Genomic DNA, 17,698 nt, shown 5'->3' on the forward strand with positions numbered 1-17,698 from the left:
GCCTATTGAATTTTATTGTTAGTACAATTAACTTAGATTATTTTTGTTTTGTTTTGTTTTGTTTTTTTTATTCTGGTACTTCGCCAAAGTATGTTATATTGAAGACTAGCTGTTATTTGGTTAGGACTCAACTGGTAAAGTGCCTTAAGGGCAGCATGAGAACATGAGTTGAGTCCCAGTACTCACATAAACAATAGCCTGTTAAGCTCGCCTGTAGTCCCAGTGCTGGGAATGGGGAAGCAGGGGCATCACGGGCTTCACTGACCAACCAGACCATCAGAATTAGCGCTAGATTGAGCGAGAGACTGTTTCAAAGGTAAGCTGGTGATTTGATGTAGGAACACATAGGACGTTAATGTCTTGCCTGTGAACACAGGTGAGCACACAACATATAAAACACTGACTGTTAGAAAGGTCACAGAGTAGTGACAGGAAAGAAGTATTAAATGCCAACAGGGTACTTGACAAGAAAGGCTGCACCGGTGTGTGTGGAAAAAGCTGTAAAACTTGATAAGCAGACTTGAAGACAGTGTATGTTTTCTCTGTTGTAAATAATCCAGGCTTAAAAGTGTGTGTGTGTGTGTGTGTGTGTGTGTGTGTGTGTGTGTGTGTGTATGTATGTCCCATAAAAGTAAAAACAACCGGGGTTGGGGATTTAGCTCAGCGGTAGAGCGCTTGCCTAGCGAGCACAAGGCCCTGGATTCGGTCCCCAGCTCCGAAAAAAAAGGAAAAAAAAAAAAAGTAAAAACAACCGTAAAAGGAGAAGCTTAGATCTCCTGGGGTATGGAGGAGTAGGTAACAGTGCATGTGGCACACAGAAGAAAGGAGCCAGCAGAGTGAGGGGTGGAGGACAGTAACAGGAGCAAAGCGTAATGACATGGATGTAGGACTTGACTAATTGCCTCATAGATAACATCAATTTCCTCCCTCCCCTCACCTCACCCCTAGACAGGCTTCTCTGTGTGGTCCTGGCTGCCCTGGAACTCGTTCTAGAATAGGCTGGCCTCCAGCTCTGCTCTACTCAAAACTCCCTCTGCTGCTCGCATTAAAGGTGTACGCCATCCCTGCTCAGCTTCAAAGAATTAAAACATAAAAGTTGTTAGGTGGTGCAGTTTTAATACCAGCGCTCGGGAGGCAGAGGGATCTTTGAGTCCCAGGCCAGCCAAGGCTAGACAGTGAGATACCATCTCAAAAAACAAAAACATGGGCTGAGTGTGGTTGCACAGGCCTTTTATCTCAGCATCGGGAGGAAGAGGCAGGTGGATCTCTAAGTTCCAGGACAGCCTGGTCTATAAAGTCACAGTGCTACACAGTGAAACCCTCTCTCAAAAAACAAACAAGACAAAACTTGTTTATTGAAAGACATTAGAGGGGTTGGGGGTTTAGCTCAGTGATAGAGCGCTTGGGCCCTGGTTTCGGTCCTCAGCTCTGGGCAAAAAAAAAAAAAGAAAGAAAGAAGAAAGAAAGACATTAGAAAAAGACGAAGAGGGGTTGGGGATTTAGCTCAGTGGTAGAGCGCTTGCCTAGGAAGCGCAAGGCCCTGGGTTTGGTCCCCAGCTCCGGAAAAAAAAAGAAAAAGAAAAAGATGAAGAGGGGCTGGGGATTTAGCTCAGTGGTAGAGCGCTTACCTAGGAAGCGCAAGGCCCTGGGTTCGGTCCCCAGCTCCGAAAAAAAAGAACCAAAAGAAAAAAAAAAGAGAAAAAGATGAAGAGGGGCTGGGGATTTAGCTCAGTGGTAGAGCGCTTACCTAGGAAGCGCAAGGCCCTGGGCTCGGTCCCCAGCTCCGAAAAAAAGAACCAAAAAAGAAAAGAAAAAAAGAAAAAGATGAAGAGATAAAACCAAATAAAATGATTTAGGTAGTGCATGGCTGAAGGGATGGTTTTTATAAGTGTAGACATTCAATGCAGTGCTATCAAAGCCCAGCAGAATTGTGAGTGTCTGTAATGAGTAAGCCAAGTGCAGAAAAACGAAGGCAGCTTTGAGGAGCATGGCAGAGAAGGAAGGGGACTCACTTTCTCACTTCACAGGTACTGTAAAATTGTAGTAAGTAAACCCATAATGCACAGGAAAGAAACGGATGGTAAATAGGAGAGCTTGTGTATGTGAATATGTAGCAACTTGACTAATGGCACCTGGCCTGCAGACGGGACACACACACACACACACACACACACACACACACACACACACACACACAAACAGACACGCACACACACAGCATTTCTCAGTTGGCACCTAGTTGTTTTTAATATATTATTACTTAAGCTGGTAGTTAGGAAGCACCCTGGACCTTCTACTCTGTTTCTTTTCTCAGCAGTTTTACGTGTTACAATTACTTGAAATTCAACAACTTAGTGTTATCTGCCCCGAACTCCACCAAGCAGTGTTGGAAATAATGCTGTCTCTCTTACTCTACAGGGTGAAATCGATGCTCATGAAGATAGCTTTAAGTCTGCAGATGAGTCTGGGCAGGCCCTACTCGCTGCTGGTCACTATGCCTCAGATGAAGTGAGGGAGAAGGTAAGGTAGTGAAAAGGGGCTTAAAGGAGAAAGGCAAGACCACAGAGAGCTTCTGTATCTCTGTGGCCAGTTAGGGACCCAGCACCAAGGAAGAACATTTCTAGCCCAAGACTGCCACAAAAGTGTAGCTTTTTCCTGGTATGTGGTTGGTCATATTGGCACACACCTTTAATCATAGCAGTAGAGAGAAGAGGCAGGCAGATAGAGCTTTGTGAACTTGAGGTCAGTGTGGCCTACCATAGCAAGCTACAAACCATATGACTATACAAATCCTGTCAGGAGTCGAGGAGGGACGTTGTATGTATATGCGTGCAAACACACATTTGTATGTATGTAATATATTGGAACAAGAAACTTTTTCAAGCATGCATGACACATTCCTTATTTTTAAAGTACTTTGTAGATAGTCAGTCCTGCTGTAATAGTTGGTATGACTAGGAGACAGGTCGTTGAAAAGTGTCTCAGGCACTCGGGAACTTATTTAACAGTTTGTGATGCCCACTCAGTTGGCAGCTCTCATTCGAGAGTCCTATTGCATAGTCTCCCTTGCAGAGTCTTTCATATATCTGTCAACTTGACAGTTTGGTGCAGATTGTTTATGATAACATGACAGTAAATTCTAGGTTAGTCAAGATGGGGTTCTTGCAGAGAGCACACACATGCCCACTCTGGTATTTCTGTATTTCATGTTATAAGCTTACTTACATTAAGTGCTATTGCACAGAGAGATGCCTAAAGGCCAGCATGAGGAGTGGACTATTCTGGGCAGCCTGTGTCTCCCAGAGCCAGAAGGTAACTTTGCTTCCCGTTCCCCAAGCTGAGCATCCTCTCTGAGGAGAGAGCTGCCCTGCTGGAGCTGTGGGAGCTTCGGAGGCAACAGTATGAGCAGTGCATGGACTTGCAGCTCTTCTACCGAGACACTGAGCAGGTGGACAACTGGATGAGCAAACAGGAGGTAACGTTTAGCAGGCGCTGCGACCAGGGAGCCACGGGGTCTTACCCTGCTTCTCCAGTGAGTGCTGGTTGTGTGCCAGGACGTGGGAGCCATTTCAGTTTTGCAGAGAGTAAAGAAGGGAACTAAGCTCGTTTCTTTTGGCCCCATCTGCCTCTGCCAGCAAGGCCCTTAGAAAAGATTTTTGGAGTACAAAAAGGATTTCTAAACATTATAGTTTGACCTTGTGTGTAACCTCAATGTATGAAAAGCTGTAAGAGCTGTGCGAGAGGTGGGGCTGGGGCCCGTTTGCATTCTCACTCAGAAAGCTCTGGCGGAGGGTCACAGGTTTGATGCCAGTTGGGCTAACCTTAGAGAGTTAAAGAATGTCTGCACTGCATAGTGAGACCACATCTCAATACCCTCCACACTTAAAGGACATTCTTTGTAAACTGCCTGATAGAACATACAGTAAGTATTCTTTCCCAGTGTTCCTGGTTGATTTTTAACAGAATCTACGGAGACTGGACTTAGCAATAGTAATCCCTAAGCTTAATTGCATAGAATCTTTTCTGTCTGCGCTTTTTTTTTTAAAGATTTATTTATTTATTATATATAAATACACTGTAGCTGTCTTCAGATACACCAGAAGAGGGCATCAGATCTCTTTACAGATGGTTGTGAGCCACCATGTGGTTGCTGGGAATTGAACTCATGACCTCTGGAAGAGCAGTCGGGTGCTCTTAACCGCTGAGCCATCTCTCCAGCCCAAAGGATGCTATGGCTTCTGAGTTAGCAATTATTTTTTTTTTTTTTTTTGGTTCTTTTTTTTCGGAGCTGGGGACCGAACCCAGGGCCTTGCGCTTCCTAGGTAAGCGCTCTACCACTGAGCTAAATCCCCAGCCCCTTCTGTCTGCGCTTTGCCAAAATCTCCTTTTGCTTTCAGGCTGTAGTGAGTACAGAGTCCACGGTGCTCACACTTGATTTCCTCTCTCCAGGCATTCCTGCTAAATGAAGATTTGGGTGACTCCTTAGACAGTGTGGAAGCTCTTTTGAAGAAGCATGAGGACTTTGAGAAATCTCTCAGTGCCCAGGAAGAAAAAATCACAGTAAGATCCTCCTTGTCACGTGATCACAGACGAAACTGAATCCCTTTCAGAGAGGTTTGGGAATTCCGTGCAGGGCACTCCCAGGACAATATAAGACCTCACAATCACACCCTCTCATCACTTTGCACTTGTAACACAGCTTTATGGAGCAGAATTAATTGCTTAATGGAAACATCCTAAATTGAGATGTGCCTGTGACTTGACACTACCCTAGTAGAAAGGGTAAGGCTGTTGACTGACATCTGACACTTGAGATTCTCATGAAGCAGGTCGTGTCTGTAGACTTGGCATGAGCAGTCTTGTATCTTGGATAAAATCAAGGAGAGTTTTCTATCATGGCCACTTACAACAATGATGCTCACGTGTGCAGAGCTCATGAGAACTGGAGACTTCTCCCCCTTCTCCTAAGTCACAGTAGCGTCTCTTAACATTTTAAGTTTAGGATTTTGTGTTAGTCTGAATTCGTGGCTATCCTAGAGTACATGCAGCCTGTGAGCCACAGGTTGGACATGCCTGTAGATCTGTGGATAAGCAATCAGCCAGCCGGGCCCAGTAGTAGGCATGTGTCACAGTGTGAACCTTCACTGATAGGATTAGGGTGCTTTGCCCAGCTTGGTGGTGCATGCCTTTAATCCCACCCTTGGGAAGCAGAGGCAAGTAAATCTCCTGAGTTCCAGACCAGCCTGGTCTACAGAGCAAGTTCCAGATCAGCCAGGGATACACAGAGACACCTTATCTTGGGGGGGTGGGGGGAGGGAGAGAGAGTGTTCTGTTCTCCATAGTCCAAGATAGGGCTCAGTGCTCACAATGACAACTCTTGCCTTCCCTTCTAGGCACTTGATGAGTTTGCAACCAAGCTTATTCAGAACAACCACTACGCAATGGAAGATGTAGCCACTCGACGAGATGCTGTGAGTTCTCTGGGCATGTCATGCTCCTTTCTGAGATACCTGCTGCAGCTCAGTCGAGCCGTTCACCTTTTTGGAGAGTATAAAGTGGAGTCGTGTGATCTGTCTTCCAGCTCCTGAGCCGCCGCAATGCCCTCCATGAGCGAGCCATGCATCGCCGGGCACAGCTGGCCGATTCCTTCCACCTGCAGCAGTTCTTCCGCGATTCCGATGAGCTCAAAAGTTGGGTCAATGAGAAGATGAAAACGGCCACTGATGAAGCTTACAAAGTAATGATCAATGTGTCCTGTAGTACCTGTGTAGTAAGCTAAGTCCCCTTGCAAAAACCGTTTGGAGCTAAAAACAAAACAAAACTAAAACCACAGAGAGTCACGCAAACCACATTAGTCATAGATTGTCTGTTTTATGACTGTGAAGTAGCTCTGTATATCCGAGTTGAAGGCACAACCCTCTTCTCCTTTTGATTCGCAGGATCCGTCCAACCTGCAAGGGAAAGTCCAAAAGCACCAGGCTTTTGAGGCTGAGCTCTCAGCCAACCAGAGCCGTATTGATGCCCTAGAGAAAGCTGGGCAAAAACTAATAGATGTGAACCACTATGCCAAGGAAGAAGTAGCAGCTCGGATGAATGAGGTCATCAGTTTGTGGAAGAAACTTCTAGAGGCCACAGAACTGAAAGGTAGGAGAAAATAGATGATAGAAAAGTGGTTGGTGGGGCTGGGGATTTAGCTCAGTGGTAGAGCGCTTACCTAGGAAGCGCAAGGCCCTGGGTTCGGTCCCCAGCTCCGAAAAAAAGAACCAAAAAAAAAAAAAAAAAAAAAAGTGGTTGGTGATAGGAATGTTTGGAAAACTAAATACTCCTCTCTGGCTTAGTGTTCTAGGACCAGACACTACCCAGGAAAGGCAGGGTGATAACTTTGTTGTTACGAGTTACTTGCTATATAAGCATTACCTGGCTTGGGTTCTCAATACTTCGGTCATTTGGAAAGTGATCATTGGGAAAATGTGATTAAAAGCAATGGTTGGGTAGAGACGCAGAACCTTCCTACCTAAAATCACAGTTTAGCAGCTAGGCAGTGGTGTCGCGCACCTTTAATCCCAGCACTCAGGAGGCAGAGGCAGGCAGATCTCTGAGTTCAAGGTCTATAGAGTAAGTACCAGAAGAGCCAGAGAAACACTGTCTGGAAAAACTATCAAACACGTCACAGTTAACTGTGAGTCAGAGATAGTATCTTATGGAAGAAAAGATGTTTTCCAAACAGTCTCTATTTCAGTCTGTAGGACGTACAACAGAGGTTGTACTGGAGGTTTCCCTCCACTATTTAGTAATACTGTATAGTGATTTCAGATCTGATCATAATCCTTCACCGGGATACACATTGTCTAACAGAAAAGTAAACCTGCTTTACTGAACAGGAGTCAAGCTCCGAGAAGCCAACCAGCAGCAACAATTTAATCGAAATGTTGAGGACATTGAGTTGTGGCTGTATGAAGTTGAAGGTCACTTGGCTTCAGATGATTATGGTAAAGACCTCACTAATGTCCAGAACCTCCAGAAGAAGCATGCTCTGCTAGAGGCAGATGTTGCTGCTCACCAGGTAGGTGGGAAATGGGGACCTAAAGAGGGGCGGGGAAGTGCTGAATAGGAGAAAGATGAATGTTGAACATTCCAAGGTGGAAAGATGAAATCTGTGACTGTCTTACAGAGCTCTGTGCTTCTGCTCAGTGTTTAGCTCTCTGGAAGCCTAAAGTGAGGACAGGCCATGGCAGAACAAATGTTCTTAAAGTAGGACAGTCACTGCTGTTTTCTTTTGTGTTCTGATGAATCCTCATTCCCCAAGTACTAGGCTGGACAGGTGCAGAACAGTCTCTCTGGAAGTTGGTTGCAGTCTTCAAACCTTATCCTCCTGTTTCCAGGATCGAATTGACGGCATCACAATTCAGGCCCGCCAGTTCCAAGATGCTGGCCATTTCGATGCCGAAAACATTAAAAAGAAGCAAGAGGCCCTTGTAGCTCGCTATGAGGCTCTCAAGGAACCCATGGTGGCCCGGAAGCAGAAGCTGGCAGATTCTCTTCGTCTGCAGCAGCTCTTCCGAGATGTGGAGGATGAGGAAACCTGGATTCGAGAAAAGGAGCCTATTGCTGCGTCCACTAACAGAGGTTAGTGTGTCTGTGCCAGGCAGAACAGGCCATTACCACATCCCATACATAAGGAGATGAATCTGAGGGAGAGAGATGGAAGGAAGAGCCCTGTACTGCAGCAGTGGTGGGAGACCATTGTTGACTGTTAGTTGCCGGTTGATGAGGGACTGGATTCTGCTTTTAGGCAAAGATCTTATTGGAGTCCAGAATCTGCTAAAGAAGCACCAAGCTTTACAGGCAGAAATTGCTGGCCATGAACCTCGCATCAAAGCAGTGACACAAAAGGGCAATGCCATGGTGGAGGAAGGTGAGTGTGGTCAAGCAACTGGACCTGCTTTTACTCTTTATATCTTTCCCCTGTTGGCATGGAGTACATGGACCTGGGCCCCATTGATGAGGCCAAGGCTGAGTCCCCTTCTCACGCTGTTGTATGAGTCTGCCCAAGCCTCACCATGTGATTTTCAGTGTCATGTCAGTGTACTCCACATCACCCTTCCAGGCCATTTTGCTGCTGAGGATGTGAAGGCCAAACTGAGTGAGCTCAACCAGAAGTGGGAGGCACTGAAAGCCAAAGCCTCCCAGCGGAGGCAGGATCTGGAGGACTCACTACAGGCCCAGCAGTACTTTGCCGACGCCAATGAAGCTGAGTCCTGGATGCGGGAGAAGGAGCCCATTGTGGGCAGTACCGACTATGGGAAGGATGAAGACTCTGCTGAGGTAGCTCAAGCCTGGCCATCACATGTACTTGGGAAATGGGCCCAGCCTTAGAGTAGAAAGCATGGTAGTGGAAAAGATATCGTGGGAAAGGTAAACTGTGCGCAGCTGCTGTGTAAAGTGTCGGGAGTCTTTCTGACTTTTTATTTTGGAAGTTCAGAATCAAAAAGAAGAGCCTGTCACCTACCTTCAACTGTTCACATGTGCCGTTGTCTCATTTATTCTGTCACGTGCATGCAGACATGTAGTCAGACCAGCACATACAAGCATGCCCACACCAACACCTGTGTAGACTTAAGAATGCATGTACATGCAACACTCAAAACATACATGCACGAATATACACTTGTCTTCTTTTTTCCTAACCATCTGTTTTACTGTGACTCTTACATTTGGTTCTCAAAGGGCTAGTTGTAGTGTTCAGACCTACCTCTCATCAAAACCAGAATGAGAGCCAGCACTAGGCCTCTGTTCACTAGTGCAGCTTATATACAGTTGTGGATTCCATTCCCAGTACCAAAACCTCCTTAGACGAGTTGAGCCTTCACGTGAACAGTCTTTTCCCCAAGAGTGCTGTTAGTAAGGAGGAACAAAGTAGCTGTATAAAGAGGGGTTCTCAAGTACTGGGGGGGGGGGGGCTGTTCTTTGTGTGTCTGTAGTATTCAGATACATTGTAACCAAGTAAAACAAGGGGAAAGGGAGACTGTAACTCAGCAGTGTTTCTTCTCTGAAATTAGAAAGGAAAAAGAGACAGGTAGCAAGATGGCTCAGTGGGGAGTCATTTGGCTCAAGCCTCTTGACCTGAGTTCAATACCCAGACCCATACGGTAGAATCAGAGAATGACTTCTGCAAATTGTCCTCTGACCTCCACGCTTCTGCCATGGTGTGTGCACACACACAGTGAAGTAAGTGGAAACCAACATGAGTGGGGGAGCTTTCACAAGGTCCTAACCCCTCTAGATAAAAGGCTATAAGTGATCAGTAGCTGCTGAGAGGAGGACAAGCTCCCACGTAGGGTGGTCAGGAGGGACACAATGTATGTGTGGGCAACAGTAAAGGTATTCCGCAGTCGTGTGACGCTGTAGTGACTGTATGTGTAAAACGTACACTGTAGAGGAGTTGGTCTATGGGAGCAGCTGGAGGGGTAGTGAAGATGAAGATCCACTACTCATGTTTGAGCTCAAAAAAATTCTAAAGTACATTATACAGAATATTAAATACAGAGTGCACAGGAGAGACAGCAGTTCTATCTTCCCATGGCAAAGGGCCTTGAAGAAAGACATGGCCTCACGTGTCATGTGTTTGGTTTCAGGCTCTGCTCAAGAAGCATGAAGCTTTGATGTCCGATCTCAGTGCCTACGGCAGCAGCATTCAAGCTTTGCGAGAGCAGGCTCAGTCATGCCGGGTATGCAGTGCTACGGGAGTTCTAAGGGACTGAGGGCAGAGATGGGCTAAAGAAACTGATGGACATGTGGGGTGGGGGGTAACATTCTTTGGGTTTGTTTCTTTATGACAGGGTCTCACAGTGTAAATGAGGCTGGCCACCTCCCTCCAGGTTGTTCAAGTGTTGGAATGCTGGGATTAAAGGTTCAAACCACCATATGTGCCCTAGGCAACATTCTTCTTATACAAAGGTCCATTGTCGGCACACTTGAGAGTTTTTGTTTGATTGAACCCCCGCCTTTTGATATTTTAATAAGGGGGTCTCACTTTGTAGTCCAAACAGGTCTCAAGCTAATTAATCCTTCTCTTTTGCCTTCTCTAGTGCTTGATTTATAACTTTGAGCCACTATACCTGTATTATTGAGTAAGAGTAACACATTTGTTCGACAGCTTGAACAAATATTTTTTTCTGGTAGCTTCAGTAAAAAGCTCTCAAGCGGTTGTGTGTAACCAGTGCAAACATTTAATTCCAGCACTCAGCCCTCAGGAAGCAGAGACAGCTGGATCTCAAGGCTAGCCTGGTGTATGTAGTTCTAACCACTAGAACTGAGCTGGCTCTTTACGAAGCTCTGTTTCGGCTCTAAGGCCATAGCTGGCTGGTGGTGGAACACACTGTTTATCCCAGCACTTGAGAGGCAAAAGCAGGCAGATCTCTGTGAGTTCCAGGCTACACAGAGAAACCTTGTCTTAGAAAAAAAAAACCTCTTATAAGTGTGTATTCGAAGACGCCAGTCGAACGTTGGCCTGTTGGGGGCTGGAGAGATGGCTCAGTGGTTAAGAGCACCGACTGCTCTTCCAGAGGTCCTGAGTTCAAATCCCAGCAACCACATGGTGGCTCACAACCATCTGTAATGGAATCCAATGCCCTCTTCTGGTGTGTTTGAAGAGAGTGACAGTGTACTCATATACAAAATAAATAAATAAATCTTTAAAAAAAAAAAAGAAAGAAAAAAGAAAGTTGGCCTGTTGTGTGCTTGAGTGATAGATGGCATTTAATCATTTTCCCTTTCCTTTGGACCGTTAGCAACAAGTGGCCCCCATGGATGATGAGACTGGCAAGGAGCTGGTCTTGGCTCTCTATGACTATCAAGAGAAGAGCCCTCGTGAGGTCACCATGAAGAAAGGGGATATCCTCACCTTGCTCAACAGCACAAACAAGGCAAGGCACAAGGCACAGGGTGCCCCGGGTTTGCATCAGCAGCAGAAAGCGTACTCTGCTGATACCGTTGGGTAGAATGGGAAGAGATACGGGGGTTACTTTATCAGTTACTCTTTTATCAGAGCCACATGTGGTTAGGGTAGTCCTGCATCCGTCCTCCTGAGTCTGATGTATGCAGGTAGGGCCAAGAGCCACCCACAGGATCATCAAAAGTGTGTGGTGAACACCTTCCCTTCTGAGCCATGGACTGTTGGCGCCATAACTGGTACTGTTGGCAGTGGTTATTTGTGGTGCTGCCTTAGGAAGGCAGGGCCTCATGGATGCCGGGCATGTTCTATACCCTGCATGTACATGAACACACTTGCAGCATACACAGAGACACAAAATTGAAAAATTAAAAAAAAAAAGGCCAATGTGAGGTCTGTCTTCCTTGGAAAAAAGAATCTGCTCTCAGTCCTCTTTTCTTTTCTTTCTTAGGACTGGTGGAAAGTGGAAGTGAATGACCGTCAGGGTTTTGTGCCAGCTGCGTATGTGAAGAAGCTGGACCCCGCCCAGTCAGCCTCAAGGGAGAACCTCCTGGAAGAACAGGGCAGCATTGCTCTGCGGCAGGGGCAGATCGACAACCAGTAAGGACTCGAACACAGAGCACAGGCTAGACAGCACCGGGGCTTAATCCAGTCCTCAAGCCAGATAGACTCAGCATCTTGGGATCTCTGGAGCCCCGTGTCGTCTTTTCTATTTCCCTCAAGTCTCCTAACCCACCAGCCTCCGTTTAGAGCCCAGATTCTTGACTAATACCTCAATCTCACTTGGTTTTTTTCTGTGTTTCTGAGCTGCTTTTTCTAAAGCACGTTTTATTGCTTGGTACAGTGTTAGCCTTTATCTTGTTGACAAGATTCTTTTTGGGTTGGATTTTCAGATATCTTACCCCTTGGCTCTGCCTCCCTTTGGACAGCTGCCTGGGGAGCTGCTCTCTCTTCCTTTGCATTCAGAGAATGCAATTTACTTTTTAGGCTGGTTTTCTTCATATCATATAGATGATTCCCATGTTGCCCTTGTCTGTCCTTTAGTGCACACCTTGCTCAGCTGATGAAATCAGCAGTTTTGGGCACATGGGGATACCCAGGAAGTGTATTCCTAAGTCCAGTAGGGCTTAAAGTAAGAGAGCTTTATTATGTTAATGATCTTGAAATGACAAGAGCCATTTGTACACTCGCAGATTCTTTACTTTTACTGCATGGCCAAGGAGACACTGGGTTTGTGTTATTATCACAGACCTGGGTCATAAATACAGGAGCACAAATACTGATGGAGATAGTGTTACTGAACTGGCTATTGGAGTCAGCACTGTCCTTCAAGTCTATTTTGTCCCCTGGCCTTGCTCTGTGCAGTAAGTGTTTGCAGTACAGGGAATGCTGCCTGACATGTAGCAGAATTGTCAGGAACATGAAGGTAAACTAACCCTCTCATTTAATTTTCCTGCTGTTTCTCCCCTGATTTCATTCATGGCCTGGGCTGCTTCTAAGAGCTTTTGAAGGATTCCTATGTTTTTCCCACTTGAAGCATCTGCCATCGTGGCACCAGTCGGAGCTGCTGCTTTTCATTCCCAGAGATTAATCCCACTAATGTGTGCATGCTTTTGCTGTACCCCCTCTGTGCAGGACACGCATAACTAAGGAGGCCGGCAGTGTATCTCTGCGTATGAAACAGGTGGAAGAACTGTGAGTAGGCGGAGAAGCTGGCTGAGTTCCCATGTCACTGCTACACCTGTCCATCCCCCCTGCCGCTCCTCTCCAAAGCGCTTTCCATTTAGAATGAGGTGGTGCAGGGGACCTGCCACATCTGCACACAGCTTCGCTGTCTGTGGGAGAGCTCTCAGTGGAACGGCTCTCCCTGGTTGCTTCTGCCCGCTTGTGTTTGGAACGGTGTTGGTTCACTCTGTGGTAGAGCAGGAGCAGCGTCTGTCCTCCATAAACCTGCAGCCAGTTCTGTTGTATTCCTCAGTAGGGAGGCAATGAAGTGTGGCTTAGAGCTTAGGGGCTCTGATTTCTGGTGATTTAGTACTTTTTGTTTGGGAAGCTTAGATTTAGTGATGATTTTTCAGAGTTTTCTTTAACTTTGAATTTCATTTCTTACTCAGATTTGTCATTTTTGTGTCTTGAAAGATAGTGGTAGTTCAGCTTAAATCTTAGTTCTCGTGGACTAGAAAATTCTTTTGATTCTTCTTAGGTCTTGTAGGTGATGGAGTTGCGTACAAACCGCAGGCTACCTGATATTCTCTCATTGCTCAAAAGTAGATCGCCATGGAAATGCCCTGCTGGTCACAGATGGTGACAGATGGAGCATCCTGTATTGGGCTGTATTGAAGCTCTTATCTCCCCCTTAGGGGCTGCTCAGAAAACTATAAAGCCAAGAAAATCCCTTCAATACATTATGTAGTTTCATCTTTATGTAGCCTCATCTCATCTCTCCAATACAGTCGCATGAACCTTCTGTTTCTGTGCTAAGTACTTGGTTTTAGGCTTATGTGATCATAATAGTGGCCAAGTGCACCCGGGGGTAAGTGTGCCTGGGCTATGGTAACTCACCCCGTTCTGCCCAGCGTGTGCTTATCCCCAAGGCTGTAGTTTGAATGCCTAGACTCCCCATCTCCATGTGCTCTGATCCTTTGTTGCTAGGCACCTTCATTACAAACTCATGCCTTGGGTCACATCTCAGATGCCTAGTGGCTGTCCTGTGTTAGCATCCGTGATGAGCTAACTGCCTCCCTTGCCCATTGTGTTACCCCTGTTGACTTCTGTCAGGTATCAGTCTCTGCTGGAGCTGGGTGAGAAGAGAAAAGGCATGTTGGAGAAGAGTTGCAAGAAGTTCATGTTGTTCCGGGAAGCGAACGAGCTACAGCAGTGGATCAACGAGAAGGAAGCTGCTCTAACGAGTGAAGAGGTTGGCGCTGACTTGGAGCAGGTCGAGGTGCTGCAGAAGAAGTTCGATGACTTCCAGAAGGTATGAGAAGTTTACAGCACAGCTGCAAAGTTATGTAAATAGCTTGTTCTTGGTACTGGGGGAGTGGCTCAGCAGTTTAGGGCATCCAGACAAGCCAGGTTCCATTCCCAGTACCCACATGATGGCTCGCAACCATCTGTAAGTCCAGTTCTAATCTCAAGGGAAGGCAATGCTGTGCTCTGTAGGCGTGTTTGTTTGTTTCTGGTAGTGGTGGTCTGTTAAGACACAAGTTGGCCTCTCAGAGTCACTGTGTAGCAAAGGGTGAGCTTGAACTCCTGCCGTCCCTCGCAGGGATTGCAGGTACAGCTGGAGATCACAATGCCTGGTTTATGCCGTGATAGGGATCCAACACGGAACGACATCTACATCCTTAGCCCCGGTTTGTTGTTTATTTGAGACAGCGTTCCCTTGTAGGCCAGGCTGGTATTGAATTTGCCCTGTAGTCCATGCCAGCCTTGACCTCCTGATGATATTGTCGTCTTCACCAAGTGTTGACCACTCCCAGTGTTCTACACGTTTTAAGAACCTTCTAGGGGCTGGGGATTTAGCTCAGTGGTAGAGCGCTTACCTAGGAAGCGCAAGGCCCTGGGTTCGGTCCCCAGCTCCGAAAAAAAGAACCAAAAAAAAAAAAAAAAAGAACCTTCTAGATTACTCAGTTGTTGTATCTTTAGTTTTTACAAAAGGACCATGCTAAATAGTCCAGACTGGCTTGGAACTCACTGTAGGAAGCAAGCTGTTATTTAGACGACATGTAGATTCCATATGCATGTGTATAGTGTGCCTTTGCGTGCGCTCACACACGCACACACAGTTGGGAGAGGCATCCTTAAGCTAAGCAGTAGTTAGGTAATGTGCAATCTCCATACAGTTGAATGACCAGCTGCAGCAAGGAGTGGAGTTTACCAAGGCTGAACCTTGAGGACGTTACATTCTAAGAAGATGCTGGGTGTGGTGATTGCATTAATCCCCTGTAATGCCAGCACTCAGAAGGCAGAAACAGATATGTGTTTCTGAGTTTGAGGCCAGCCTGGTCTACGTAGTTCTAGACCAGCCAAGGCTGTGTAGTGAGTCCCCTGCCTCAAAAGTTCCTATCACTGACTCTGAACTATCTGTGTTCACTTCCCTCTTACTTGCTACTCTGTGCCTAGTCATTGTGGCTTCTACTTTAAAGGATCTGAAAGCCAATGAGTCCCGGCTGAAGGACATTAACAAAGTGGCCGAGGACCTGGAGTCTGAAGGTCTCATGGCGGAAGAAGTGCAGGCCGTGCAGCAGCAGGTGGGTGTTGAGCTCTTCCTAGCCCAGTGGTCACACTTCATAACACAGGCGTGAGGCCCCACGTTCCACACCTCAGCGGTGGAAGGTGAATGTCTGTGGTACTCTCAGCTTCACATTCCTAAGTTCCGTAAATAGATAAATATCTTGCAAGTAAGCATTTGGTTTTGGAGTTTTGCTAGCCAGTGAGCCATCTTTTCAGTCTGTTGTCTGTGGCTGTTTCCCCGGTGCATTTTCTGTATGGGGTTCCGAAGCGTGTTTCCTCTGTACTCACTGCTCTCCTTTTCTCCTTGTAGGAGGTGTATGGTATGATGCCCAGGGTAAGTCACAGGCGTTCATAGAGAACTTGGATTTGGCAAGGATTTAGATCTTGGGAAGTATGTAAGACCAAGAGACCTCTTGTTGGCTATAATTTCTTTTTCCAGTCTTTACATGTCCCTGCTGCATGTTATTCTCCAGAACAGAAGTATGAGAGTTTTGATTTGAGTTTGTTATTAGACTTAATAAGCTCAGACTGGCTACAGTTATACAGTCCTTCTGCCTCGGCTGGGATCACAGGATCTTACCACCTACCTGGTCACAACATGCTTGGTCTTTACCTTTCTAAAATGTTTTCCCTGATAGTTTTCTATTATTTATATTTGTTCATTTTTTTTTTTCAAATAATTCTATGGGCATGGCATAAAGCAAGGAAGGTTTTTTTCATTCCTTCCGCCTCCTGCTGTGTTTGGAGAAAAAGACAATGGGCTGTAGGGTTGGCTCAGCAGCGGCCGGCCGTGTGCGGATGGAGCCCGGCCATGTGCGGATGGAGCCCGTGCGTGCATGTAGACAGAACACTCGCGCACACACCTTGCCTAATGGGCAAAGAGGATTTGATGATTGCTTTCAGCGAGCCTTGGACAGGTTGCTGGGCAGTCAGATCTGTTTCAGAATGGCGAGGATGAGCTGTTGTGACTCCTGGGATCACAGTTGGTGACTGGGGAGGTTCTGTGCTCTATGACGAGGTTCTGAGCTCCTTTTTCTTTGACTAGGATGAAGCAGATTCCAAGACCGCCTCCCCATGGAAGGTAAGGACGCTTTTGCACGTTACTAGGTCCAGGTGTTCTGCAGGAATGTGCAGTGTCCTAGTTCTTTCTTGTGTGCCTTTTCTTGGTGTCTAGCTTGACATGAACTCTTTCCTTAGTGACTGTGTTCTGTTGCCTGTGGAACTAGGAGCCCTAATCCACAAAAACAGAGCACCCAGTAAGGGTAGACATCTTGATCCCAGAATACATACACTTCACCCAGGGAGTCACCGTCATCAGGTGTTACCCCACAGGATGACAGTCCCACAAAATTGATGTAAAAAAAGTAGTGACTGAGGATGGGAATGACAGTACACAGTCCAACTGACCTGCTCAGTAGCTAGAGGAAGCTTGAGATTAGAATGTTCCTTCTCCAGAGCAGGAGGGGAGGAGCAAGTTACCCGCACCACACTTGTCACTCTCAGTGCAGGGGTGGCCCTGCACCAGAGCAGCCAAGTCCTACCAGGAATGGACTGTGCTTCCAGCCAAGAAAACTGCACCAGCTACACACAGTTTAGATTTGCAGCAGCATCTCTTCTGGCTCAGCTCCGTGTGTGTGTGTGTGTGTGTGTGTGTGTGTGTGTGTGTGTGTGTGTGTGTGTGTGTGTGTAAGCTGTGTGGGATAGGACATGTTGAGGCTCCTTGGGTGTTTGCCAGTGTTGCTGAGAACAAAGCTCAGTCATGGGCTTGTTTCCCCTTTTCCTTCAGCAGTGCTGTCCCTTCTCCTTCAGGACATTTGGAAACCACAGCCTCATAATCACAGTAGCCATGGAAGGAGTCATTAGTATACCTCTGTAGTAACCAGATAGTCACAGCGCCTGGTGCTTGTAGATGTGTTTGTGTTTCTGGAGGGTTCTTTGGCTGGACAAGGAAGTTCACCGTCCATGATGCTAAGCTGCCCTTCTTCAGCTGCTGTCCTCAGGGTTTCACTCTCCCCGGGGTGTGCCTCACCCTGCAGCTACCTCCACTTAGCCTTTCTAGTAGTCTGGACTTCAAACACAGCCAGTGTCTGTGTAGGGCTCTGTGGATTGACTGTTGGGAGGTCACTGGTGTCACGAGCAGATATGTCTCTGAGTGGACAAGATCTTAATGGGTTTCCTATGCTCTCCTCTCACAGTCTGCTCGACTGATGGTCCACACAGTGGCCACCTTCAACTCCATCAAGGTAAGGAGTAGTGAGCAGCTACCCCACTTACCTTGCTTCTCTTCACTGTCTTCCTTTCACAACCATAGAGGGCTGTCCTTGTTCAGGAGCATGCTGTGACCAGGCCTACTTCCATGGTCTCAAAAACATCTCAGAAACCCAGGCCCTCATCAAATGCCTAGAGTTATGAAATAGCTTGATTATGTTTCTCGATCTAACCTCAATCTGAGCATGTCTCACTTTCCTATTGCTATGACAAAACACTATGACCAAGGTGATTTATAAAAGA

At 46.6% G+C, this 17,698-nt stretch overlaps 1 protein-coding gene across 15 annotated transcripts in view; it reads left to right on the top strand.

Moving 5' to 3' along the window:
* Window positions 1–17,698, top strand: part of Sptan1 (spectrin, alpha, non-erythrocytic 1) — a 64,871-nt gene that overhangs the window by 23,654 nt on the left and 23,519 nt on the right. For 5 of the 15 annotated variants that reach the window (XM_063284505.1, XM_063284503.1, XM_063284507.1 and 2 more), the window contains 18 exons: window positions 2,419–2,520; window positions 3,338–3,475; window positions 4,450–4,560; window positions 5,394–5,471; window positions 5,582–5,737; window positions 5,940–6,144; window positions 6,882–7,063; window positions 7,383–7,626; window positions 7,793–8,325; window positions 9,636–9,728; window positions 10,791–10,925; window positions 11,403–11,551; window positions 12,587–12,646; window positions 13,730–13,928; window positions 15,100–15,204; window positions 15,498–15,521; window positions 16,233–16,268; window positions 17,383–17,430. In XM_063284505.1, the coding sequence (XP_063140575.1) occupies window positions 2,419–2,520; window positions 3,338–3,475; window positions 4,450–4,560; window positions 5,394–5,471; window positions 5,582–5,737; window positions 5,940–6,144; window positions 6,882–7,063; window positions 7,383–7,626; window positions 7,793–8,325; window positions 9,636–9,728; window positions 10,791–10,925; window positions 11,403–11,551; window positions 12,587–12,646; window positions 13,730–13,928; window positions 15,100–15,204; window positions 15,498–15,521; window positions 16,233–16,268; window positions 17,383–17,430 (2,598 nt within the window). The remainder of the gene's footprint in view (window positions 1–2,418; window positions 2,521–3,337; window positions 3,476–4,449; window positions 4,561–5,393; window positions 5,472–5,581; window positions 5,738–5,939; window positions 6,145–6,881; window positions 7,064–7,382; window positions 7,627–7,792; window positions 8,326–9,635; window positions 9,729–10,790; window positions 10,926–11,402; window positions 11,552–12,586; window positions 12,647–13,729; window positions 13,929–15,099; window positions 15,205–15,497; window positions 15,522–16,232; window positions 16,269–17,382; window positions 17,431–17,698) is intronic. The other 10 variants (NM_171983.3, XM_063284511.1, XM_039105784.2 and 7 more) reach the window with 3 other exon arrangements.

Source organism: Rattus norvegicus, chromosome 3, assembly GCF_036323735.1.
Source record: "Rattus norvegicus strain BN/NHsdMcwi chromosome 3, GRCr8, whole genome shotgun sequence".
Classification (NCBI taxonomy): domain Eukaryota; kingdom Metazoa; phylum Chordata; class Mammalia; order Rodentia; family Muridae; genus Rattus; species Rattus norvegicus.